The 25,311-nt window shown below is 39.7% G+C and overlaps 3 protein-coding genes across 6 annotated transcripts; 2 read left to right on the top strand and 1 right to left on the bottom strand.

The window, feature by feature from the left end:
• Positions 1–349: 349 nt before the first annotated feature.
• Positions 350–3,135, top strand: LOC124174509. The gene is made up of 5 exons (XM_046553728.1): positions 350–412; positions 658–938; positions 1,365–1,566; positions 1,915–2,108; positions 2,281–3,135. The coding sequence occupies exons 2-5, from the start codon at positions 692–694 to the stop codon at positions 2,472–2,474; spliced, it is 837 nt and encodes a 278-aa protein (XP_046409684.1). The 5' UTR covers positions 350–412; positions 658–691; the 3' UTR covers positions 2,475–3,135.
• A 121-nt stretch (positions 3,136–3,256) lies between these two features.
• On the top strand, positions 3,257–24,773 carry LOC124174510 (dynein light chain Tctex-type protein 2B-like). 3 transcript variants are annotated; one of them, XR_006868947.1, is made up of 6 exons: positions 3,257–3,578; positions 3,659–3,792; positions 3,880–4,013; positions 4,215–4,361; positions 23,584–23,759; positions 24,463–24,773. XR_006868947.1 is itself a non-coding variant. In XM_046553729.1 (4 exons), exons 1-4 carry the CDS (start codon positions 3,388–3,390, stop codon positions 4,260–4,262), a joined length of 507 nt encoding a protein of 168 aa, XP_046409685.1. In that variant the 5' UTR covers positions 3,257–3,387; the 3' UTR covers positions 4,263–5,614. The 3 variants fall into 3 exon arrangements, 1 of the variants encoding a protein (XP_046409685.1); XR_006868946.1 differs by having other exon boundaries at positions 23,584–24,773; XM_046553729.1 differs by lacking the exons at positions 23,584–23,759; positions 24,463–24,773 and having other exon boundaries at positions 4,215–5,614.
• LOC124174508 (soluble scavenger receptor cysteine-rich domain-containing protein SSC5D) lies at positions 5,350–21,734 on the bottom strand. 2 transcript variants are annotated; one of them, XM_046553727.1, is made up of 13 exons: positions 21,406–21,734; positions 15,006–15,169; positions 14,748–14,877; positions 14,225–14,342; positions 10,977–11,064; positions 9,399–9,450; positions 8,998–9,100; positions 8,807–8,900; positions 8,259–8,667; positions 7,924–8,180; positions 7,340–7,824; positions 7,007–7,225; positions 5,350–6,857 (listed from the first exon to the last, which is right to left on the bottom strand). In XM_046553727.1, the coding sequence occupies exons 2-13, from the start codon at positions 15,127–15,129 to the stop codon at positions 6,723–6,725; spliced, it is 2,214 nt and encodes a 737-aa protein (XP_046409683.1). In that variant the 5' UTR covers positions 15,130–15,169; positions 21,406–21,734; the 3' UTR covers positions 5,350–6,722. The 2 variants fall into 2 exon arrangements, with proteins under 2 accessions (XP_046409683.1, XP_046409682.1); XM_046553726.1 differs by lacking the exon at positions 21,406–21,734 and adding an exon at positions 18,589–18,681.
• Positions 24,774–25,311: the final 538 nt, after the last annotated feature.

Here is a 25,311-nt window from a genome sequence, read left to right as displayed (position 1 = left end):
GTGTATATGTATTATATTAAATATTTATGAGTATAAAAGCTGCCTTGAATTATTTTCATTTATAGTTTGTTTAGATGCGTACAAAAAAAAAGAAATCAAAAGTTCAACAATAGCAGAAACAGAAACAAGAAGTCGTTACACCCAGAATTTTTTTTTCACATGCATTTTGAATACCTGCATAGTTGACCCTGAAATTCATGAGTATTCTATTCCAAGTGGGTAGGGATTGAAAATAGCGTTATGACTTCAATGTAAATGTTTATACATTTTATTCCCCCGAGTGGAGTGTATAATACTGGAGTTACTGAAGTTCGTTTTTTTTGGTAGCGTCAGTTTCTTTCAAGCGGTCAAGCCGCACCTTCCACTATCAAAGCTGATTTGAAGGATGTGTTATATTAACAATTAATTAGCAGTACGTAAGTTTCTGATTATGATACTTGCTGTTGTTCACGTTTATACGAATGACATTCGGTTCGTATAACGTGCATACCTAAGGCCGTATTGTAGATTACAATATCTATTTATTTTATAATAATTCGAAGTAATCTGAAAATTTTCAAACAATTACGCAGCCGAGTCAATGTATAACGAGTAGAGCAATACATGTACGATTTTCGTGGATCGTGTATTTCATATTTTCGTTCAATTTATCACCAGAGGATCATAGCCGAATATATTCTCGCATAAAATAATGCGGCGTATGCGTATGAGGTCAGTTGGTCCAAATTTCACTCCTGGATCTTCCACCGGTACATCTGGAAGAGTCGGGGGAGGGGGGGAATCGGGAGTGGGAGGATCGGGGAATCATTCGGAAGCGCGGAGAGGCGTGAAAGATCGTTGGCGGATGCTGTACTATCAGATTCGTGTATCGCAACAGAATAATCAGAAGAGGACTACGGCTTGGACGGGTTGCGGAAAGTACAAACTTCGAACGATTGGTAAGGATACCAGAACTGTTCCCGTCAGTTATAAAAAACCCTGACGCTTCAAGAAAAAAATGCTGACTACACATTTGATTTCATTGTCCCTCGCACAATTCATATGCATATGTAGATACGCGTGCAGCTCGTGGTTTACTCAAAGTTTAAATTTGTAAAAACTGAATAGACGAATGATAAAATTTTGAAAATAGTTGAAAGTATTGTTCCATCTGCAGTGCGTGATATTTTAAATTTGATAGAAAATCTGAGCGTATGACGGTTTATTTTCAGACAATTTTATTAACTAAAACAATATATTTCAAGCGTTGTAAAAATTATTTTACAGCCGGTTTGGTTATTTTTCTCATTTTTATTTGAAAGCTTTGTTTTTTTCTAATTGATATTGTGAAATAATTAGGATGTAATGGGTGATTATTTTTTCAGAAATGGGTAGCCTTAATCCAATGAAATGGAAGATCCGAACATTTGCTTCCATTGTTGCAACGCTTTTTGTTATCTACGTTTTTCTTATTTTCAAAAAAACTCATTACGCATCTTTCGATGCTATTATAAAAGATACAAAACCCGATGTCGTATGGGAATTTGTTGCAGATTTTAGCAATATGAAGAAATTAAATCCTACAATGTAAGTATTCAAGAATTTTCATATACATTTGAATAATCTATAAATTAGATTGATTCGTTATCCCGGATTTTCGTTATTAAAATCAGGCTCGACAATACAGTCTAAAACGATCGCATCCTCAGGTACACATCAATACAAGATGTGATAAAAACTGGGTAATTTGACGGCGGTTGACGCAGCCATTTTACCTGGCGCTTGCACAGTCGACTCTCTCTCATCCGGGTCTCGCGTTCAGTAACGAATAAATGAACCTGTATTCTCACATTTATATCGAAAGGGGGGAAGAGATGTGTGAGTTGTGACTAATTAATCAATAGCTGTACTTCTATACTAATTTTTCAATTTCAGAGAAGACATCCAGATTGTTGTTGAAAATGGAAATTATGATCATTGGAAGTATTCAGCAAAGTACCTGGAACATTTAAGTCACGTGCCGATGATCAGAAATCAAGCACTAGGGCACTTTGCTATTATACCAGGTGTTGATAGTTTTATCATAAATTCCGAGCATCGCACTTGTTTTCTTGGAAACTGGGGTTGCTGTAAGTTTTTAGTACTACCAAAAATTTCTGTTCACAATTTGTAAGCACCTTGATTTTGAAATTCTATTGGTCGGATTTTTATGTGAAAACATTCTTCCTGTGAAGGGGAGAACTGGATTGCCTTTAAAGTATGTCCACTTTTATATTGAAATGAACTTCATGTTTATTTCAGTGGACTCTATATCGGAATTCAAATTCCTCCGCGACGGACAGAATACCAAATGTGTTGAAACTGTTCAATATGAATGCCCGATAGCCCTCTCGATCCTGTGCCGTAAAGAAGTTATGTATCAACGCCATGAGATCATGAAGAACTTGAAACTTCATTTTGCAACGGTTAATATTAAGGCTCAAAATGAAAAATAAATTACTGCGTTTAAACCAAACAGTTTTGCTTCCACGCAGTTTTACGCCAATGTAAGCATTGTGTTTCCTTTTATGCTACAACGTGATCAAGTGACTAACTACGTACAACTAACTTTAAGGATCAAAATTACCAAATATCAATTTTATGAATTTAATTTTAAGCCAGTGCTATACTAATTTAAGAATCTTAGAGCGTTCTAAATGACGTTGTCTGAGATTACATATTATATATCTACAGTCAACGTAATTGAGACTATGATCCTTCGAATGAATTACAAGGGAAAAGCATTTTTAATTGAATTAAAATGAATGTTTGCATATAATTAGCATTACGAATCAAATTCTGGAACAGTTACGCGATTTTCACATCCGATCGGCACCATGTTCGGTAATAGTGTAAAATTGTGTAGAATCTTGGAGAGAGAAATTCAAAACATTTCACATCTTACTTTAGGATTAATTCGGGAAACCGTAGCGACAAAAGGTTTCACTTTTACTGCCCAAAGTGCCTTATAAATTCGTATAGTGCAAACCGGTAATAATATAGGGTTCTTAATTACGCCAGAGTAGTAAAGTGCGTGTATGTACTTACTGTATTTTCGTCAATGTACATTTAAAATCTATGGAATATATAATCTGTGTATTTTTATAATCATTTAAACAAGTCTTTTTATCCATTACGATTACAACAATGCAACGAACAATTTAAAGAGCATAACGCGTATGGTGTATATGCGAATTAACGTTTGAAAATTCCGCCAAGACTCGTAATGATAGTCCCAGGTTTCGTCAACAGATGGCGCAACACTCGCATGGTTACTTGGCAACGAGCTGCGTTTGTTTTCACAACCTGTCACAACCTCAAATGTTCTGCCAAAGTGCCTGACATCGGTCGAGCCAGCAAAACGAAGAAATGGAAAGCAAAGATGCGGATAATGCAACCACGTCTCCGCAATCGGAACATCAGTCCGAGGACGAGGCAGAAGGTGGAGAGTATGAAGGCGAGAGAAAATCCGACGCAAATTTCGGTGGGCTGGAGGGTTCGGAGCAAGCACAGGTGGCTGCACTGCCAACTTACCAAATTCGACCACCACTTTCTGAGAAGTAAGAATAACTGTGTATTAAAATAATAAGAGACTGACAGTTTTTGCCTCTACTGACACGCGTCTGATGCTTATTAACAGATTCAAACCTATGAGCGCAAAAGAAGTTATACACAATGTACTTTCCGATCAACTCTCTACGAGAGTTTATGATCCGAAAGAGGCGCGCAAATGGTGTAAAGAAATTGCTGATACCATTAGAGACAAAGTTAAAGGTTTGTTGCAAATGTTCTTGTTTGTTTGAAAATGCTGTTTTCATTTTGACGCTAACTGAACCTCCGTTGTGATTAATCCTTTTTCAGATTTGAAATTTAAGCGATATAAGTATATAGTCAATGTCGTAATGGGAGAGCATCGTGGTGCTGGCGTTAAAATGGGCACCAGGTGCATATGGGATGCCGAAGCTGATAGCTATGCCCACGACAATTTTTTGAATGTAAGATATTTTTTTCACACTTCACTTATCACAAAGTATTTCGTCTAACCTGAAATTGCTCAGAATGAAAAATTGTCAGAGTTTATTTTTTATATGAAATTAGATATGGAGATATTTCGGCATGGAATTTTTGCCACAAAAACATGGAAACAGGTCTTATTTAACATACGTTTTTATGAAATGTGAATTTACTTATTTCAGGAGTCTATATTCTGTGTCGCAGCAGTTTACGCTGTGTATTATTACTGAAGTTTTTGCAAGTGGTTCATACTTGGAAGTTTCGATTACGGATGAAATGAGATTGTGTGGGTGACGTATAATTCTTAGACCCTGAGCATATACCTAGAGGTACGTCACTATTAAGTTCTACGATTATGGGCGCTGCATGATCTTATCGGTTTCATATCAAGATACTTACTTATTGTAGGATTTTTATATCCTTTTCTATTTTAAATCATACATCTGTGTGAAATAGCCAAAAAGTACAAATTGCGCGTATTATTTACATTTTAAATATGACATTATCTATCTAGAATGGTTCCATTCGTCATTATTTTTCTCAGCATTGCTAGTCTTGCTTCCTCACATGTCACATATAACAAAAATGAGCTTTTCAGTTTGGATGCCTTAATTGGTGACAAGTTGAAGAAATTTTAAACAGGGTAAAAAACTAAAAAGTTGAGCGTAATTAGAATCGTAGTCGTGCATCGAGGTTCAATTATTATTAAACCTGTATTAAATGTGTCGCGGGAAAATGATGCTAGCTCGGAATGATGTAAGTAACATTTTAAAACACGAAGAATTGAGACTTTTTCTTTCGCGCTTTCTCATCTCCGCGCCATTTATTTTACTTGGATTGTATTTGGAGGAAAAACGCTATCCACAAAACACTTGCAGTTGTAAGAATTTGGTCGACCATTTATGTTTTTATATTTACTATTTTACTGTACCGAGGCTAAGGGTGTAAGTCTTTTTGATCCAAGATTTGCATTGTTGTTAGGAATGTGGAGAATGCCGATATTCTCAAGAATAACGTTATGACGAGAATTTAAGACAATGCATCATATATTTGCGTATTTTGTTGCTGGTAAAAATTCCTGATATTTTCTGTTGATATTCTACGAGATTCACCTCTCAGTCGGTCATTTATAATAGGTACTTTGGAATATTTACGTTGAAAAAGCGAAAATATAAGTAGGGATTAGAAATAGCAGTCAGTTTATTGATACATGTGTGCGTGTGTGTGTATGTATATATGTATATATTAGATTATATTACGTTAAAGTATTCATACATGCTCACGCTAGTTATGGCATTGCGCAATATATGTGGTTTCTTCTGTTTCTTTTTACAAACATACCTGCGACTATTAAGCCGGTCAATTATGTCTCCGGATATACGTACATATATGTATATATACATATATATACACACATATATATATATATATATATATATATATTATTTCGCTTATATACGATTACAACCATTAAAATTATTATAGCACCATAATTCACGGCTCTTTAATACCATGATAATACGTGTATCCTTTTTGATTTTTTATGCAATATTTACCTCATTGCTTGATCTTCTTTTTTTAATTTTTGTGAAAAACGGTCAAGTAAGGTAAATAAAATAATGGTATAGTCAATTTGCGTTTTCTTAAAGACTACGGACTCGTTGTTAATTAATTAGTAAATAAAATAATACAAAATATATATTGGTAATCAATAATTATAGTAATTATATGTATAATTTTCCTAACACGCGATTGACGCGTGGTTTTGAATGTAAAAACAATTCGTTACAGAATTCGGATCAGATCTGCAAGTGTATATTCATTGTGTGTGTATATACGTATATTTATGTGTAACAGTGTAAGTAAGTGGTTTTTGCACGTTTCGAGAAAATGATATTAGAACGGGTACTCGTGTATCTTGCTTGCGAAACTGCCAGTTTAGATACTAGTTAATGAGTATTTTAAATAATATTATATTACATACAAAGTTTAAAACAACTGGGAATTACTTAAAATATTTCATAAAATTAAATTGAAAAAAACGATGGAGAGAAAGGTGTTACGTTTTTATCGTAATCTCAAACTTGAATAAAATAAATCGGTTAATGTTCACACTTTGTATGTGTACATATTTGTATTAACGTCGGGTTTTGCTTGAACTTTTTGGACAAAGAAATCAAAGTAATTATGAACAAAAAACCTTTCCCAAGCCACGGTATGACCTCATTGTGCGATTTTTTATTTTTATACACAAGGTCAAAGAGTAACGTGATCCTGGGCTTACAGATATTTAGTCTAAAATTTATCGAATTTTCGTCCACAAAATTTTTCGCTATCTTGCCACTTTTCGCATTATTCATTTATTACTGTGAAATTTTTGCTAAACAGTTTTGTACGGTTGATGGTACTGGACTGATTGAAAGGTAAAATCTTGTATAAAACTACGAACATACGTATAGAATCAAAATCACTCAAAATAGGATTAAAAGACTAAGTTTTTTTTTTTTAGAAAACACCACGCGATTATGTTACGGCGGTTACGACATCCTGGCCTACATTTGAATGTGCACCAACGAAAGTGAACTTTTACGAGAGATATAACGAAACATAATATTTTTTACTGAGGTATAGAATTTACGTCGCTGTAAAATTTACATTAATTTATATATACTTTGATAATTACGCGACGCCTACATAATTACGCAAGGCATAGCGCAGCACAGTGGCAAACAAACCGGAACTACGGCTCCTCCGCTACTGCTTTTGCTTTTGCTTTTACTCGATGCTTCGTATTCGTATTTACCTTTACCCTTCTGCCATCCTCCCTGTAACCAATTCGTAAAAATGTGAATATCCATAAAGTCTCTGCATTTTGTTCGTAGTTGGATTACTTGCCGAAAATTTGATTGGTAAAAATTTGAAAATCATGCAGGAAAATTTGATTTCTACTTCGTGTTCAGAAGTAAATACTCACGCTAGACTGCATCATAGCTCCGCCAGACTCTTCCTTCTTGGTGAATTCGGCAGATCCTGGCGGATAGTAAACGGGAGGTCCGGCGTAATTTTTGCTCTGGACTTTCGGGGGCGTATGCGGCACGAAATCGACATCTTTCTTTGGATTACTAGGGTCAGAAGATTTTTGCAACTTCTGCTGGTCTCTCTCTTTGTTAGAAATATCAGCCAGTACAACCCGCTAGAACGTAAAAAGCGATCAGTGATTAGTGTCGAAATAAACTACTCCCCACAACATTTATATAGTTTCACTATTGACGATCCGTCCAATATTTTTACAGCGATTCCATCTTACCTCCGTGTCCGAGAAGGAAGCCATAAGGTCCTCCAACTTGTCAGGTGGTCCATGTCCGTTGCTGGGCGTTTGCGGCTTCGCGTTTGCCGGATAAAGTTGAACGCCACTCGTGGGGAACGGTTTCGGCAGAAGAACCTCGTGATCGTCAGGATATTTGTTTGGCGGAATGGTCGTCGTGGTGTTGGAGTACTTGTAAATCGTCGTGTTCGTCGGCTGAGGTGGATTCGTCTGCGGAGGTGCAACGGTGTAGTAATTTACCGTCGTGTGGCTCGGTCCTTCCGGCCTCTGATGATCGGGACCCGGGTATTTGTGTGCAGGTTCATTGGGATACGGTCTTCCCTCGTAATATTCCTGGCTTCTGTTTATCGTCGTAGTCGTGTGAGATTCGGTTTTCGGCGCTGGCTGATTTTGGTATATGATAGTCGTCGTGTTGGTTCCGTGATCCGGGCGGTCGGTATCCGGGCCGTAACCAGGGCCGTGTGGACCTGAAAAAAGTGTAGACCACGAAGGTCGGTCACTCGCGAAGTTCATCTCGTCGACGATACGGTCTGAAATAAGTATTCGGTTAGAAAAATCGTGCGTACCGCTGTTCGGGCTGCGGGGTCCATCCCCGTTCGGATAGGTTCCATTAACTTGGTAGTACTTCTCGTTCCTGGTCACAGTTGTCACTGTTTCGTTGTTACTCGGAGGCGGCCCGGTGTGATAAACGATGGTATTGTTAACTGGTTTCTGGACCGGACTACCAGGCGGAAATCCACGTTGCTCCTCGTGGTAGTACTTGGCCTCCTTGTGCAGGCTCGACGTCTTGGTCGTCGTCTCCGGTGGCGGTGGACTGGCGTATCTGCGAACCAATGAATTACCTTCAAACTCCACTCTTCCCCAAGTTCCAAAGCCCAAGTCGAAGGTTCCAAACACCTACCTGATTTGCGTTCCCGGTCCATCGGGTGACGGCACCTGGTAAGTGACCGTCTGTCCCGGAAGTGTGGAATTGGTCACCTTCTGCGTATGGATGGTGTAGCTTTTGTCGTTACTTCCTCCACGCGGCAGGGTGTAAGTTATCGTCTGATCGCCGGGCAGCACAACCCCTCTCGGCAGCGTGCTTCCGTGGATGTAATTTTCGGGCGAGCCGGGAAGTTCGTAGGTGTAAGTTTTCACGGTCGTTGTTACTTTGGTATTCGGACCGGGTGCCAGGTTTATCGGCACTGCCGCGTTTGGCGATGGTACCGGGATGTACTCGATGTTTTCGACTTCCTGCGGGGCGTTCAGAGTCTGGTTTTTCCTGATTGTCGTCACGGTACTTTGTACGGGTCTCGGGTCAACGTGGTAGCCTGAAACGTGTCGAGTTTATTGCGAATCTCAAGTAATCGGAGCCGAATGCTACACGAGTAGGAAAAAAAGCCCTTCCGGAGAACTCAACGCGCTAGCATGAATGGCATGCCTGTAAAGTAATTCGAGATCAGTACATACTTGACGATTCCTGTACGTATGAAACATCGCGCTGCTGGCTTGCAGGAAGAGGAGACGTTTGCCTCGACCTGGATGTAGAAGAAGTGTCGAATAACTGTGGGATTGAGAAAAATGGGTCAATTCGTTGCTCACAGTCGGTAGTCTACCCTGTTTTTCAAGTACTTGGTCACCCTCGGTTTTTACTCTCTTACCAGTTCTCTGTTTACGGTCGAAGTCTTGCCAGGCGGATCAGGACTGCGATGACGTCTAGTTGGATGCGATTCTTCGGTATAACTTCTGTCGCGAATTTCTTCACTGAAATACACAAATTTCCTTACTCGTTGGATAATTTACCACGGAAATATCGGTCAGAATACGACAGATTCGGTACAGTGTGAGAGGAGCATATCTAATTGTGTGTAAACTAACGACACTGTTTGGCACTAATCCACAGAGCTACGTGAGTAAACCCAAGTATAATCGAGCAAGGTTTTTCGTTGATTTATCGTTGCTTTTCTTGGTGCGAAGTTTTGTCTAGAGCTTCTGCAGTAGTTTCTTTTTTTCAGTTTCCTTTTTGTTTTTTGTACCGTACGTGTTTCGACGTAATACTCACATCATCGGAGGGCCAGTTGCGTTGAGAACGTTTTCCGACATTGCCCACGAGTCTGGAAAACGGAAACATTAATGTAACAACGGTATTGTGACGATTTCCATGTACGCAACACGAGGTTGGTTAGAATTGCAGCGTTACCATATTCGGAAACAATTAGACTGTTCGTTTGAATAAGCGGATGTGCATGGTGGGATGTCTAATAACCTCAAGTCGTACCATAACAAAGTGCAGAGCTGATCTTAGAACCAGGGACTCATTTTCCTGTCAACTGCATGCGTGCAGGTCTTTCAATCGCTTCTCTACAACAAGTGGCGACATTTTATGACTATCGGCTAGCTTGAATCTCGATTCGTTCGAATTGCTGCACTTTTTCGTGAAACGTTAATAGTTCCCTTGAGAGATGGAAAATAGCCCCGCGTAGCCTTGTGCTGCAAAATTCCATTCACAGCGAGATCGCAGTCTCCGGTTCGTATCTCGTTGAAGCGGTCACGGAGAAATCGGGTCATCCATAATCGGGCCTAATATGGCAGTGCCACTTACTCGCTGGCTGCTGTTGCTGCTGGCTCTTTGACGAGCGGCAAACGGCTCTGATTGTCGGACCGCGATGTTGTTTACCCCTAACTGCCTTTTATCTTATGCTAAATACCTGCGTCGATAAGCTGTTTAGTCGGATGAAAATGATCATTTGATAATCTGGTTCGCCTTTGTCTCAGAGCCGGTTATTCGGCACGGTTGATACTTTGATACCTTTGGTGATAATTCCCGAGAGTCATTCCGCTAATGATACGCCAGATTATCGCGGTATCAGGATTTGCGCTCGGGCGAATGCCTGCTATAAAGCCAGGTTCCGCGATTCGCAAAATTGACGATTCCGCAGCTCATCCAGACTTTTTGCTTATGCAACGTCGCAATTTGAACCGAAAAGAACGACCCATTCGCGTACGGAAAATGGAGAAAATCATCGAATCCGTTGCACAAATACCTGCTGATATTTGCGAGTTTGTATATATTTATTCTTCGTAACGTTGTGTTTTCTTCCGCGTCGCGCAATTTTCATTATCTAATCTTACATCCTCGGTGTATTGCAGCAATGCAATAATGTATAATTTGCGTAATTATATAAAGGCGATATAGAATTTGGACATCTTCATTCTGCGACGAGGCATTTTTTCTCCTCTTTCATTATTGTTTCGGCGAAAAGTTAGTACAATATTACATCGATCCTCTGTAATCTAATCTTCCACTCGACTTTGTCTGATATAATATATTATACAACGTGTAGTTCAGATAAAATTTAGTCGCATAAAAATATGTATACGTATATGTCGAGGAGCGTATCCTTGGTCAAGTTTTTCTTCCCTCTGATAGCGTAGCGATATGATTATTCCGCGTATCGCTGTGGTTTCAACCTTCCGACGAAAATTTGTTACACGGTATAAATAAATCGGTTCTCGTGTAAACGCAGAGGCGAGATTTTTTTGACAGAAGAAAAAGAGAGATTTTTTGACACGACAGATGACCAGCTAGATAGATATGTTTCTAACGCGATTTAATTTTCAAGGTAAATTTAAAACTCACCACCGTCTCTCGGGCTGCCATCGAGGTTCGTCTTGTATTGATAAGACACCTGTTTGTACGCTACTGTCTTGCTCTGCCCTGGTTGAACCTGGAACGAGAGAAACAAAGCCTATTAAAGTATCGTTACAATATTAATAACAATAATCAGTGATTGGTAATCGGATTAATTTCATTACAATGATAACTAGCTCAACGTCAGCTGCGTATCTTTGCAAGTAGCAATAATAAAATCGCGATCAAAAATCCAATCACACCGATTTTATAATCAATCTTTCGTGCAATGCGCTTGTCGTTGTTAATTAAGATGACAGCCTATTAGTATTGCGCACCCTGTAAATACTTTGCACGTATGTAGAGAAATACCGAAACGTTGCCCAAGCCCGATGCCCTCATCGCGTGCAATAAACTACGCAATAACTAGAATTATCGACGACGATCGGAGGTCGAAGGCGCGGCTGCCGAAGAGTCGGAAAAATTCAACAAACGTAGGGGAAAAATGGGTAAGCAAAATTAGACGCGCAGCCGGCTGCCTCGGAACATTCGATAACCAAAAATAGTCGCGTTTTACGATTGCCAGCGGCTAAGTAACGATCTTTCCTATCTCTTGTACGTATAAACTTTTCTCACACATTTATAAATCCGGCATGATCCACGATTCAATATACGCGTTAACAAACACGTTTGAAAATAGAAGAAGATAAATCGTACAGAGAACTTTTTATCTTCATTTCTTGAGTTCTGTTACGATTTTAGAGGCCTCCTAAACTCGTCAAAATTCTCCGAACCTCAATCAAATCAAAGACATCTCTTGCTGCCATGTGTCAGTCTGCAGTAACGAAAAATCGTCATAATATACACTGTTGAAAAAATTCAACCAAATATAAATTGTTACATTTTTGTTAATAAACATGACGCAAATTTTTCTAATTTCAACATTTAAATTTTCACATCAAGATTCGATTTGTAATTTGTACTTTTTCTTTCATTGAATAATACGTTAAAAAATGGTTAAATCAATCGGACAATTTTAATGGACATACTGGGACACTTTTTTCTATATATATATTCTTGCGGGTAGTTAGAAATTTCCTATTTGATTTTGTATTGTGTATAATTTCTCCAAGTTATAATTTACTTAAGATGTAACACGCATCGTCGAAAAGATCCTACGTACATACCTCGGACACCTAATTTTATGATAGATAAAAAAATTTGAAAAATAATCAGGAAAGGTGATTCGCGATCGATGAACGACGCCGGCGTGTTTCCGGTGCGTTTCCCCGCATTATGCAGCATTTAGTCGTTAAAAACGGTTTGTGAAACTTTGACGGCTGGGATGTTGGATCCCTTTTAAGGGCACGCGACGTTTCGAGATATGTATAAATTTCCCCTGAACAGGCGGTCAACTCCTACGACATAGGTTACAGGCACGGAATCTCCGCTGTAAAACAGCCGCGTTTTTTTCACCGCTTCCATTCCGGCGTGGAATTCAATGGAATTTAATCAGTTAGCGAGCGATCCGCCAACGCAGCTTGACGTATCAACGTAACGCATAACGCAAGGCAAAGAGGTCGCGAGTCCAGTCGAGTCGGCCCTCTGATATGTACCACTTGACTCTGGTCTTATAAGGTGCGCCACAGAACTCAGATCTACCCACACAACGCTCTCCCATTACTTACTACACTGGGAGCAACCGCGAAAGAAACACCGTCGACGGTCGAAAATCACGCGAGAATAACCGCACCACAAATTTGGCTCGCGGTCAAAGGGATTCACGCGTGTTACGGTCTGCTATTCGACGGATAAAATTATTCTACGTATCTATGAAATTTAGATCATTTTTTTTTTCATCCGGACGGCCACTGGTCAGGAGTTTTTTGAAAACTTGGAAATGTCACGGAATTCTGAAATTCTGGAACAGTGACGCAAAATGTCAGGGATTTTAACGGAAAGTCAAGGAATCGTTTACTGTACGTTGTTGTTTTTTTTTCAGCTTTGGATAAATTAGATCCAATGCCAAAATTTTTTTTTTCACCATCGCCGGAAGATTCTCTTCAAACTTTGAATATTCCTAAACATTATCTTACAAATAATTGAGCGCATCGGCTAGATGGGATGGTGTGATCCAAATGACAGTTCGTACTTTCGTCGACAAAAAAGAAAATGCGTATATTTAATCAATTTATCCGAATTGGTCAGGGAAAATTACAAGATCTTTGTCTGCAGAATCTGAAAAAATCAGGGAATTTCTCGATTGAGATTTAGTGGGCATCCTGTCTCATTTTTCATCTTCATACATTTAGCTGTTGTCAATTGCAGCAGCTGTGCATCTTAAAGCTTTCAGGTGTATTCGAATTTTACATATTTCCGGAAAACAATCATTGATGGTGTTCGGATTCGACTCGTAAGCTTGCGATTTTCCGTACAAACCACAGATTATCTGCAAGATTGTAAATTTGGAATTTATTTGAACCTGCCAATTACCCAATAAATGTTTACGAGGGGCGGGGACCGACTGCCTCTTGAATTTACATGCAAGTGGGCATAAGGACGCTTTATTCATTTGGCCCAAGGTTGCAGGACCGCCAACGCTTCTGGAGCTTTATAACCCGAGTAATGGCTTTTTTACGAGCACTGATTGCACCAAGGTTGTTTCGAAAATACTTCTTTCACTCCGTAACACACGCGTGCGTGAATTTATCACCATGGGATTGTTTCCAAGATTGTTCACCCCTTTAACCGAAGCTTCTCTGTAAGCTTTTACTCTATGTTTTACGATTCGCTTAAACGAGTACTGGATAGTCATATTTTATTACTTCCATATTTTTCTTGCTATAGATATAAATTTTTCTGTTTTTTATTGTCGCGTGTTTACAGATTCACATTTTCTCGCCACAGCGAGACTGCGGTATATTATTAAAACTCTGCAACGCTGTATTATTCTCTCAAAGCCTGCAGGCGAATAAGGTCATCAAGTTGTGAAAAAGAGACTTGTGATACGTGTTTGAAACGTTTTGTATCATCGTCATCCCATTTCTATGCGCGACGCGAATCTTTCGCGATCCGTTGTTTCGTCACATTTTTGACACACTGCACGGTCGATTTATTGATATTCAATCAGAACTTCCCTATGTGCATAACTCTGAAAGAGAACCGTTTGGCAATGGTCGTATTTTTTTTGGGAACAATTGTTTATTCAATCGGAGTCGTCGTCGGAATTCTTTAGTAATAAAAACGCGTTCACTTACGTTCTGCAGTTCGGCATCGAGAATTTCGAGACCAGGAATTCCGCTGACTGCGCCACTGTTTCCAGTCGTCACGTACTTTTCTGTTGTTGTTGTTGTCGACCTCGTTGGCGAGATGGTACTGTAACGATACGAATGAAATTCGTGCGTCAAGAATCGAGCGAATCGAGGAATAAAAATAATCATTCTCATCGCCTCTCTTACTTTGGTGTCAACTTGTACAATTTAATGCTCATTTAACTAAAAAAGTAGAGTAAACCTCAGAAACTGATTTTGCGTTGCAACAACCAAAAAAGGATCGACGATAGCGCAAAATGGTTAGGCGTACCTCGTTTTTCGTAATCCCAACAGTATTCAAACAGTTTTTTTTTCAACGATACCTGTTTTACTCAATTTTTCTAGTTACCGTAGCAAATGAAATTTTTCTCAGTCTAGTATTCCATCGATTCCATACTTGCGAAACGCGTTTACACAGTGAGTTTTCCGGTTCGTTATCGCCGATTGAAATTCTTTCCCCAGTACTCACCGACCCTCGGATACGATCCTCGTAGTGTTCGCAGGTGCTCTGTATTCAACCTGCGGGGAAAGGGCTCGCCCTCCGCGAACGGGAGTCGCGCTTCGCGAAACGCTGGTTTGCAGGTCCTCCAGCAGCGCGTCTGAAACAATAATGTGCGAAAAATGTGATCAAAGAGTCAAAGCTCACTGTCTGATGCTGACAGTGATCGGCGAGCATCGCAATTCTCCGTCGATCGAACTTTATCGCCGTTTTTCATTTCCAGCTCACCCAAATTGTTCTCCAGGTTGCTCGCCGTTGTTGACGAGTGGTTGTGGTGAATCTGACCATGTCCTCCACCGTGGCTAACGATTTTTCGACTAACGTGCGAACTCTCTCTGACCGTCGACGCCATCGCGCAGTTCCTCTTCGCAGGATCTGGTCGATTAAGGATTCTGCAAGTTGCAAAAAAGTAGGGATTTTTAATCGTCCTAAGATCGTTAAGGCATATTTTTTAGACAGTTGATTAGCTATGTCCGTAAATCGACTAAGAAACTATTTTACCGAAACTAAATCTAATTCTTCGTTCATTATTTTCTTTTTTTTTTGCTTACGTGTATTCGGAATTCGCGTGTCTCTGAGAACCCGTTAAAAGAGCCCAGCTTTCACGACTTCCATGCGGCGAAATCGCTTCGCACCTTTGGTTTACATTTACGTACGTAATACATCACAGGAGGTGCAGTTTCATGTTTCTTAAATTTACAATTTCGATGTATGGGTTAACGCTGGAGCCGGCATTTGAAAGAATTTGCCGCAACCGTTTCCATCGTTCTTTCGTAAACGTCGATTACGCTGCAAGTGTCGGGACAATGCGTAATTGGCGCGATATTAATTTGTCCGACTGACGTGAACTTTTTCTCTTTGCAATGCGGACGCCGCGGTTTTTTAGCGAACATTCCGCGTCATCGCCGCGATGATCCGTCGTACATATAAAGCAACAATCGTGTGGCACGCTGTCGTTTAGCTAGAAATAATAATTGTCCTTCGTGCAGATGTAACCGTCTGCAATTACGTAATAATAACCTCAGAGAGTCATCTGCCTCATTGCGGTGCGGTTATATTTATAAGTAACAATACCGATGGAACAGCGCGTATCTATCCTTAAAAATAACCGCAGTCTAATCGATTTGGTGTTCATTGTCGGAACGCTGTACCCGATATTCATTCGTTTCGATATGGGTCAATGATTTATTAATAGAAGGTGATCGTGAATATCTTTGCCATGATCCGTTAATTAATTTTCAGAAACAAAATCTATGTCATTTTTCCACTAATTATCGGATTCGATGATTGGATTAATTACCCCGAAAACTTTACGTTTACGAAATTCCGTGTAAGAAGATTTTGTACACCGAACAAATTATACCTTTAAACTTACAAAGAAGGTATCCCATTAGACTAAAAACTAAGCGACAGGTATTTATTAATTTTTTTCATCCGACATTCACCACTTCAAGTAGGTGAAACGTAGGTGAAACGTTAAAGCATGTCAAGGGGCAATTTGACAGTTTCACCCACAAGATCATAATATGTTTTAATCAATCCAACCGGCAAAGTTTCCACATAACGAGAAATGAAAAGTATTTTTCAATTTTCTCAATTAAAAAAAAAGAAAAAAAAAATTTGAATAAATTACTCTACGGAATGCATTAAATTAGCGTAGTGCGTACTAACGATACGCAGAATATCTTCTGATCTTACAAGTTTAGCGATAAGTCGTAAATACGACGATTGGAATTTTCTCTGGACAAATAATACTTGTAACCCAATACCGGTACCTTTGGCCAACAATAAGAAAGCCTGCATCGTGAGGATTTACTCGCGAGTAAAAACTTGAATGAACGCTTCGTGCAGTCCGTCGTCACTCAGCCAGGATATCGCTTCAATCTTACATCGAGTAACAAAATCCAGAAACGTGTTACTGCAAGTGATAAATCGGACACCGCGCGAGGCACGACGAGTATAATCATCGCTGTTTGTATCACTGTCTAAGTATATTGTGCACACCAACTCGACTAGTGTATTCTACCTCGGAGTTACACTAATTAGGAGATAAACATTATATATGATAGCAATTTGAACGAGAGTTCGTTAAACGTTTCCAGGATGTAATTAACAGGCAGTACAATTTGCGTCCAGCTAGATATCACTAAAAGTGGAATAATATTTTTTGGCATGGCACGCGGTTTGGGTCGAGAACTGGTCGGATATCAATTAGACGCGTTGAAATCTCCGCATATCGTCGCGGAACTTGCAACTGCACGTGAAACGTCTCGACTTCTGTGATTTTCACATTTTGCCTCGTTAGTTTTTTCTTTTTTCGCTTCTACCAGCTACGAAGAAATCAAACTTGCGTTTCAAATATTCTAAGAGAGAAAAAAATCGGCCCTCGTTCGTAACAAGAGCAAATATTTGTGCTGATTTTCACGGTATTTCAAGCCTTGGAGTTATTACCGATAATTATAGGGAGTATCAAGCAACAGCTGACCGTTTCATGTAAGAGGTAACGAGTTTGAAATATGCATATTATACGGTTGGAGAAACGAGTCTCTGCAGAACAGTGTAGCCATTACGAAATAAACCGCGGGTTCGCTTTTGGATTTTAGCTCTTGGCTGTCGGCTTAGTTTTGTCATGCCTGGGTTACTTTTAAACTCGGTAGACTGACTCACGGATTATTTTGCGCCGTGAACAACTCTGGCTGCAAAGGTTGTAAAAGAAGGACGAATTAAACTAACAATAAGCGCAGATTCACCCTTCGTTCACGCGCAAGAATAATAAACAAAAAGAAAAAGATGATAACGATATCGTCGAATTGGCAAAATCTGATAACAAATGGTCATGTCTCTGATATCTATGCGTACAAACGATTCGTTCGACGTTAAACTGTCTTTGAGAGAAAGTCGCCAAACTTGTAATATCAAGTCGACAACTGGTCGATTATAATAAATACAATGTATAAAATATTCATATAAACATTGAGAAACCGGTTGAAGAAAAGACAAGCAGACGTTACAAGAAGATCGAAGATGAATATTTTTTTTTCTTCTCCCCCTCTCTTACGAAGAAACACAACCTACGTGTAATTTTATTGCTCGTTCGAGTCACTACAAGGACTGCTTTAGTCATTGAAACGTTCGCCTTGGCCTTCGGAATTGTGGTCTCGGTTCCTTTGCATTGGAAATTATGAAGAATGAATCCCGGTGACCCAATTTAAACAACCTTCGCGAATACGTTCGAAATTCAAACTCTTAGTCTAAGTAACCGGAAGGTGCGACCTACGTACGTTAAAACACGTATTTAACGACGACGTTCGCTGTATTAAATTCGCATTGCCCAACGCTTCCCGCATTATATAACACGTCATAAACATTCTCAGTTTCCATATACCTACGCTAACAACGGCATTTTTTTTCTCTGTTTGTTTTAGATGTAATATTTACACCTACAGAATCACTTAAAGGGGAAAAAAAAATAAAATTCGAGAGAACGAGAGACGAGTAATTTTTGCTCTATGACGAAATGAATTTCTGTCAAATTAATCACCTGAACTGCAGATATCAGGCAGTTATAATTAGCGATTGAGAAATATTCGTCTCGTAGTGAGATATTTTTTATTAATGTATATTATAGGTGTTACGTATGAAGTAACAGGCTTACGTACAGCTTTTCATTGCCATATACGCATTTAAGTCGCGAGTGTCAATCGGTTATCGTACAGAGTTGATTACACGTTTGTGTATATACGAGCATGCGAAACACCCGTTACCGACAATCGTCGCCCTACGTGATTCCTCATTAGTTTCAGATAATTACTTCGTGGTAATCGCCACATCGAGGTCTGATACGTCTTCCGACAAGCGTAAAATAACTAACATCTAAGTTATAAATTCCCCGTTGGTGTACGAAGAATCGTCCAGGGGAAAATTGAATAGTTGTGTAAAATTGTGCGTCAACTTCGCGTAACTGATTTTGCGAATTTATAATTTTTTTCAAGAGAGATTATCGCACGCGTATCATTCTGCTTGACATACGGTAGAAATGATGTTTAGCGTACATAAATAAGTTTGAGTTTGAATCCGCAATATCGCGGTTTCGTGGTTCGTAGTCCCCTCGGCTTGCTTTAGGGTCGGGGAAGTTGATTCTAAAATTAGCGAACGCGTCAGACTGAAATCTTAATATTTACGTGAACCGAATTCAGCACATATCGTCTACACAGACGTACGCGTAGTGAGCATTTTAAACGCGTATTTTCTCTGCTCTTCGTTTTATCATCCGTCGTAAGAATGTCGGCCGGAACGGTTGACCTTCAAACTCGTTTGAAAGTGGTCAAATAGATTTTGCAACTGTGCCTGTAACGCGAATACCGAAGCCATACCGCTCCGGAATACTCAAAAACTCTTCACCCATGATGCATCGTTATATACGTACGCCTTGCGAAATGCAAGTTAGGATTTTCCCTTCACGCGCTGGCGGAATGAATTTTAACACGAGTCTGCAAAAAGAATTATTTTTGACCGTGCGGTTTGTTGGTTGCAGATCCGTGTTATCCGTGAAACGTTTGACAATGGCATTATTTCTAGGTATAATAATTCAGAGTGCAAATCTTCCGATTAAACTTGAATTATTTTCGAACCGATAAATTTGAAACGAGCTATCGTCGACCTCTGACTCTTTCACTGCTGCCAAAAATCGGAAGCTTTTTCTACTTGGCAATTATCGTTGGTCAAATATTACACGCGTTGATCGCCTAATGCGGATTTTGTTTCAGTGTTTTGAGTAACAATATGAATACGCATAGTAAAAAGCTCGCCCATGCAAAGGCGAATTTAATAACCAGTCGCGGCGAGACCCTGACTGGTGTAGTATAAATTTATCGTGGGCGGTGAAGAAGGCTTCTCGCTGTCGTAGGTGGAGCAGCCTGGATTCAAGTTTTTATTTTTACGTATTTACCCGACGTCGTACGATGAAAATATTGCATGATTTTCAGTGGTCGTAGATCAGGATTCAAGAAAGAAAAACGCTCGTCAAATCAGCGCCATTGATCTTATCAAAAATAGGTTTGAAAAAAAGGAAAACAAAAGATCACCGGATCATCTCCGACGAAGAAATCGATCGATGAAAAATCAACTCCGTATTGTTACAAACAAAAAGGAACAAAAAACTTCAATATCTAGTCGTAACTTTTCTCCGCGAATCCAATGTGAGTATAATATTTATTTCGACTATTTTTTTTCTCTTGGTTTTTCAACTCAACTTACAACGCACTTCGCACGTAATCAATCGGCGATATGCGAATTGAAAACAAATGTGTATTATAATAACCGTTATTGGATTGCTGATCATATCGCCGCGGAAAGTCTAATTGAATAGAATTACACGGAGTTTCGTGACAACGTCGTGTAATCGAAACCGTCGTACGTGCGCGGCATTTTATTTTATACAATTAGATAAAATTAAGAACAATACGTCGATGCTGGATAGCAATGTATAATGATGATGATAATAATAATAATAATAATAATCACATCAATAAAATTGAGTGATTTCGTTGCCGGCATACGAGTATATCCGATGATGATTCTCTCTCTCTCTTCGTCTCGGTGCGCCCTCAAGTCGGTTAAATATAGCTCACCTATATCCTAACTGGGCTTTATTTGCTGTGTTTAAAGGTCCGTACAGACCGAATAAAAACCGGATACATTCACTTTCGGGTCTCAGCGTGCGCCTCCGAGTTGTTAGCCTCGGAGATTATTTTCAGCTCATTTTATGATCTTGAAAGAATCGTGCGGCTCGTTCCCAAAACTCGAGATATCTCCGGCCCGCCGGCAGGCAGACAGCGAGATCATTGGAAGCCTTATGTTATTTATTTATCCCGCTTCTATGTATTCGTTAAAATTTTTCCCACAACGAGTTTTCCCTCGTCTCACCGGATAGGAACCATTTCCGTCCAGTTTTCCCCCTTATCTCGGGCCAATTGTCAAGACGTGAAATCTTCTAGCGCGGCGTTATCTTTATCGGCGACAAACCGATCGAGATATCTCCTCGCACACCAGCGATGCTGGGTCTTAATAGTAAAATTATACGGCCTCGTTCTACTCGCCGTGTCTTGGTTCGTAATGATTGAACTGAAATTTAGTGAAAAACTATGCGTGTCTTCTTTTAACTTTAACACCGGGGGGATTTAAAACCGACATGAACCTCGTTGAAATTCCTTCTTTCAAATAAGCTCTTCCTTGAACCTGCACACATTTTTTTGGTTCAACTTTACGATCCCCGTGCATGAGCTTGCGCGTTACAGACTGTACGAACACCGAGATGGAGCCCAACAGCAATCTCAGGTTTCCTCAACTCGAATGTGCCTCCACATGCGGTAATCCGGCACCGCGTATTAGCATCTTTCGCAGCTTCGTTGCGATTCGTAATTTACGAACACACGGTACACGCGCCTGGGTCTGAAGTTCCGGCTGTTATTAACCTCGGGAAGGAAGTAACTCGCGATTCATATCCTATCACGAATCCATATTAATACTCTAAAACCGCGAAAGAACCGCGTCGTTTTTTAAACACATTACTGAAGAAAAGTCGGTTGTAAAACCGCGACGCGATGCTTGAAAACAGACGCTCACTCACCTCTGTCAAACGTGTGACAAGCGCGTGAGTAAATAATCCGTAGCTTGCACGTTCGCACTTTTGTTATTAATATATCGACACTGACAAGAAACAGAATGAAAATCACCAGGTGTGTACAGAGACGCGGCGATTTTATACCGGCCAAGTGTTCGTTGCGTGGATACTTTTCTGATTTTACTTAAAATGAAAGAGAGACGCGCGCGCGGCGACAACGAAATTTAAGCTCGAATTCCGCGTCACACGAACCGCAGTCCGCCAACGACTGGATCTTTCTACTTGGCGTTTGGCAGGCTGCTCTCGCCCTCCAAGAGACTAGTAGTGACTGCTTTAAGCCGATGTCAGACGTACCGTATGCAGGTTACGTGCGTTATGCGCCCACACGCAGCATCGTCGATTCCGCATTATTCGCAATCCTTGCGGTTTTTCTCAACATAATATCTATTGGTCAGCACATCGGTTGACGCAACGTTTATATTCACGCCGATGAAGATATAACAATTCTCGATACTCGCAATAACAAGTTTCTATCTTGTAGGTACGCTGTTTTCACTGTTTTCACTGTTTTCTCAATTTTTATTGGAAAGTACAAAAATGCGTAATTCTGAATTATATATAAATAACGAGGCACAACCGATTCCACCCATTAGAGACTTACGTCCAAGTCGTAATGTCGTGTTATTACATCATCGATACCTTGAAAACTTATTCGTACAAACACGTTTTCAAGATGTTCTTAGTGACAAGAATGACAAATCAAAAAACGTTATGTTATGACATATGTATCCGTGAATTTGCACCTACCGATGAATTAATTTTCTATCTTAATCTTTGAAACATTTTATTTTCGAATTTGTAACCCAACAACAACTCGGATACCGTCAGAACGGTAACATCTATTTTCAGCATCTAGTTTCACCGCGTGATTATGAAAACGCCGTGCTAACGGACTTGAGCAAATTCTCCGCGAGCACGCGTTTTTCTGCAAACGTATTTCGTAGAAGTTATATTTTTCCTTCAGCTACAGCCCAAGCTGAGTAAATTAAGCATATCCGCTGTTAGCTCGGCAAAGTATTTACACCTATGTATACAGACATTCTTGTAAATAGTTTTCTGTACAGCTGTACAGGTATGCGAACAGCTTCTTATCGAGTTTGTGCAAAACTTGTCAAATTGTTTGGCGAGGTGCACTGCGCTTAGTTAATTGTCAGAAGGTTGCATATTCGAAATTCCAGTATGTGCCATAGGTGCGTGAGAGCTTATCTTTTTCGACCCGTGATAAAGCTGTGCACGTAAAAACGTACAGCTAATCTTGACAAATCAATCGTGAACGCTGCACGGGGCGGATATCAGTTGAAATTGTTAACCGATCACGATCGCGTCATTCGATCAATATACGATACAAAGTATTCTACGTTCGCATTCTCTTATGGGGTGCATGTTCGGCATGTGTGATAAAATATGCTAATCTACGTAATGTACGCGTATTGTACGGATATATGATAATGCGACGTACCGCCATGCATGACAATATAATGGAACGAAATTTGAATATTCAAATTTCGCGCCATGCGCGTTGAAATCCCGCGTGAGAAAGGGTTTTTCTAATATTGTAGCAAACGTTTTCATTCATCGCAACTGTCGTTGTACAACAATTGCACGTTTCTTTTGCAACATGCGGCAAACCTTGACCGTTCGTACCATTCGCCAAGCGTGCAGGGTAAAATGTAAAATGATTCACGGTGAACGCATAAAATTTCCCCTCCCTGCTACATTTCGATGAAAATTAATTAAATGTGCACATGACACAAATCTCTCTGTTTTAATTGCCATAAACGGTTCGATACGACGCGACGCGATGACACCGTCGCTATATTACAACCTTGCCTTCTTCAGACCGCAATCTCGTCGTATTCTACGCAACGATCGTTAAAAAGAAATAAATACTACTACTAGGTACGTGCAGTAGTAACGTTTCTATCATTTCACACATGCGTGTTATGTGCCTCCTCCTCCCCCCCCTCCAATCAATGAATATCTCGCTCATGCAAGGCGGAACGCTTCGGCTTACCAGCCAGAGGTTAAATCTGCACCGCACGATCATCTCGTATACGTATAATTCGCGGTTTCTTTTGTATTATACACATTTGCATGCGCGTACGTATGATACGACGCCTCTAGGTTCGTCCCGACGTCGGGCTGCGGGCAGCTTCTACGAGCTCACCGAGTTTCTCTATTTTCGGAATGTCAACCGACCGCTTCGCCGATGACGTAACCCCGTCGGCGCTAACCTCATCCGCAGCCTGTTCCTGACGTCATCCACCTGTACTGAACGCCAAAACTTGGTCTTCCAAAGGGTACGCTGCCGGTGTAGGTGTAGAAAATTCGAACCTTCCCGAGAATTGATTCCAGCCTTTTAATCTCGACGAGATTTTCGGCTGGAGTCTTTGAATCGTATCTCAACGACATTTTTAGATGAACGAATTTTCAAATTTCAAATCGACGCAGAGAAAATTCGAATCGTGATGTACAGGATCTTTACCGAAAATATTTCATTCGCTTCTTTATTTTTTTAACCCATTTTCCACTGCACGGTGATTCAACGTCTGTAATCATCGCCGCGTTGTTTTTGAAGTTGTTTCAGTTTTCGGACATTTTTTATAGAATAGACAGGGTGGCCACACACCGGGATAATCCGGAAAACCTGGAAATCTCAGGGAATTTAAAAGGGGTCACGGAAAACGTGGTATTGTCGGGACATTGTTAATTTGGTCGTGGAAAAAACTGAAGATATCAGTTCTCCTATCGTGGGAATTAGAAATCATTTTTCAGATAACAAATTTACTTTTTTCTACCGAGAAAACAAAACTTATATTTATCTTAGGTTCGAATTGAATTTTAACCGAATGTAGAGTTAATAAGCGTTAAGAACGATTTAGGTTTTAGTAACTTACCAGAACTGGGAAAATTTCAGGGAGAACTAGGTTTTAGGTCCTGGAAAAGGATGGATTTTTTTTCCCGAAAATTTCTGATCACCCAGATAAATTTATGTTTGTACAGCATTGAAGAAACGGCGATTCTTCCATCATATTCCAACTTCGGCGACCTTGGCGTTTAATCGTTTAAGCACGAGATGAGTACTCTTCACGGCCGTCGCATCCATCAGTCATCATAAACTTCAAACTTCATTGCGCTCAATAAAGTTACATATCCAACGGAATTATGCAGTATTCTATGATAAATCGTGATGACTCTTCGCCAAAATAATTATAACGTTGCGGGAAATCGGCAGCTGGGATAAAACAAATGATTATGAATATATCCTGAATTCATGATCTTACTGTTTCGCGTACATTCTTCAATAATAACGGCTTAATTAACGATCTGGTCCAAATTCTCAACTATTGTAGCAAAGTCGCAATAAATACAAAAATATACTCTCTTTCTATCGAAATTATCAAGATTCCCGTCAGTTTACTTGCGTAATGCGTTCAAAAAGTAGTTTATCCAATTATCGAGGAATAGCACACCCCTTTACACTGCTTCGTAGCGTCATCTGGCAAATTATTTACGTATCAATATTTAAAAGTTGTGTATAACAAGATTCTATGATAATAAAGCGCCAATTTCATTCCTCAACTATGAAAAAAAAACGCGTGAAAATGGCGACTCTTTTTTTGTTCTACATTGGCATTTTTTTTTTGCGCTGACTTGAAACCATATCGATCTTATCAATAAAGTCACGTGATCATGGTACTTGATCTCAATCATTCCTACCGATGGTTAAATATACGTACGTTCAATTGAAATCTCGTATCATTTTCTGATATAATTTCACGCATGTTTTATTCTTGCGTTACACACGGGCTTTTCATTTGGCGACGAATTACTTAAATTTTTCATTTTATT

The sequence above is a fragment of the Neodiprion fabricii genome, chromosome 1, assembly GCF_021155785.1.
Source record: "Neodiprion fabricii isolate iyNeoFabr1 chromosome 1, iyNeoFabr1.1, whole genome shotgun sequence".
In the NCBI taxonomy this organism is placed as follows: domain Eukaryota; kingdom Metazoa; phylum Arthropoda; class Insecta; order Hymenoptera; family Diprionidae; genus Neodiprion; species Neodiprion fabricii.
The sequence above is the reverse complement of the archived record's forward strand: the minus strand, read 5'-3'. Positions and strand labels throughout refer to the sequence as shown.

Bases quoted from the DNA above. Each gene is read 5' to 3' on its own strand.
- LOC124174509 (XM_046553728.1), top strand. From the start codon at position 692: ATGCGGCGTATGCGTATGAGGTCAGTTGGTCCAAATTTCACTCCTGGA. The intron at 1,567-1,914 runs GTAAGTATTCAA...TTTCAATTTCAG, and splicing joins AAGAAATTAAATCCTACAAT to AGAAGACATCCAGATTGTTG. The intron at 2,109-2,280 runs GTAAGTTTTTAG...TGTTTATTTCAG, and splicing joins TCTTGGAAACTGGGGTTGCT to TGGACTCTATATCGGAATTC.
- LOC124174510 (XM_046553729.1), top strand. From the start codon at position 3,388: ATGGAAAGCAAAGATGCGGATAATGCAACCACGTCTCCGCAATCGGAA. The intron at 3,579-3,658 runs GTAAGAATAACT...GCTTATTAACAG, and splicing joins CGACCACCACTTTCTGAGAA to ATTCAAACCTATGAGCGCAA. The intron at 4,014-4,214 runs GTAAGATATTTT...TACTTATTTCAG, and splicing joins CCCACGACAATTTTTTGAAT to GAGTCTATATTCTGTGTCGC.
- LOC124174508 (XM_046553726.1), bottom strand. From the start codon at position 18,650: ATGTTAGTTATTTTACGCTTGTCGGAAGACGTATCAGACCTCGATGTG. The intron at 8,181-8,258 runs GTAGGTGTTTGG...ATTGGTTCGCAG, and splicing joins GGACCGGGAACGCAAATCAG to ATACGCCAGTCCACCGCCAC. The intron at 6,858-7,006 runs GTGAGTATTTAC...AATTGGTTACAG, and splicing joins GAGCTATGATGCAGTCTAGC to GGAGGATGGCAGAAGGGTAA.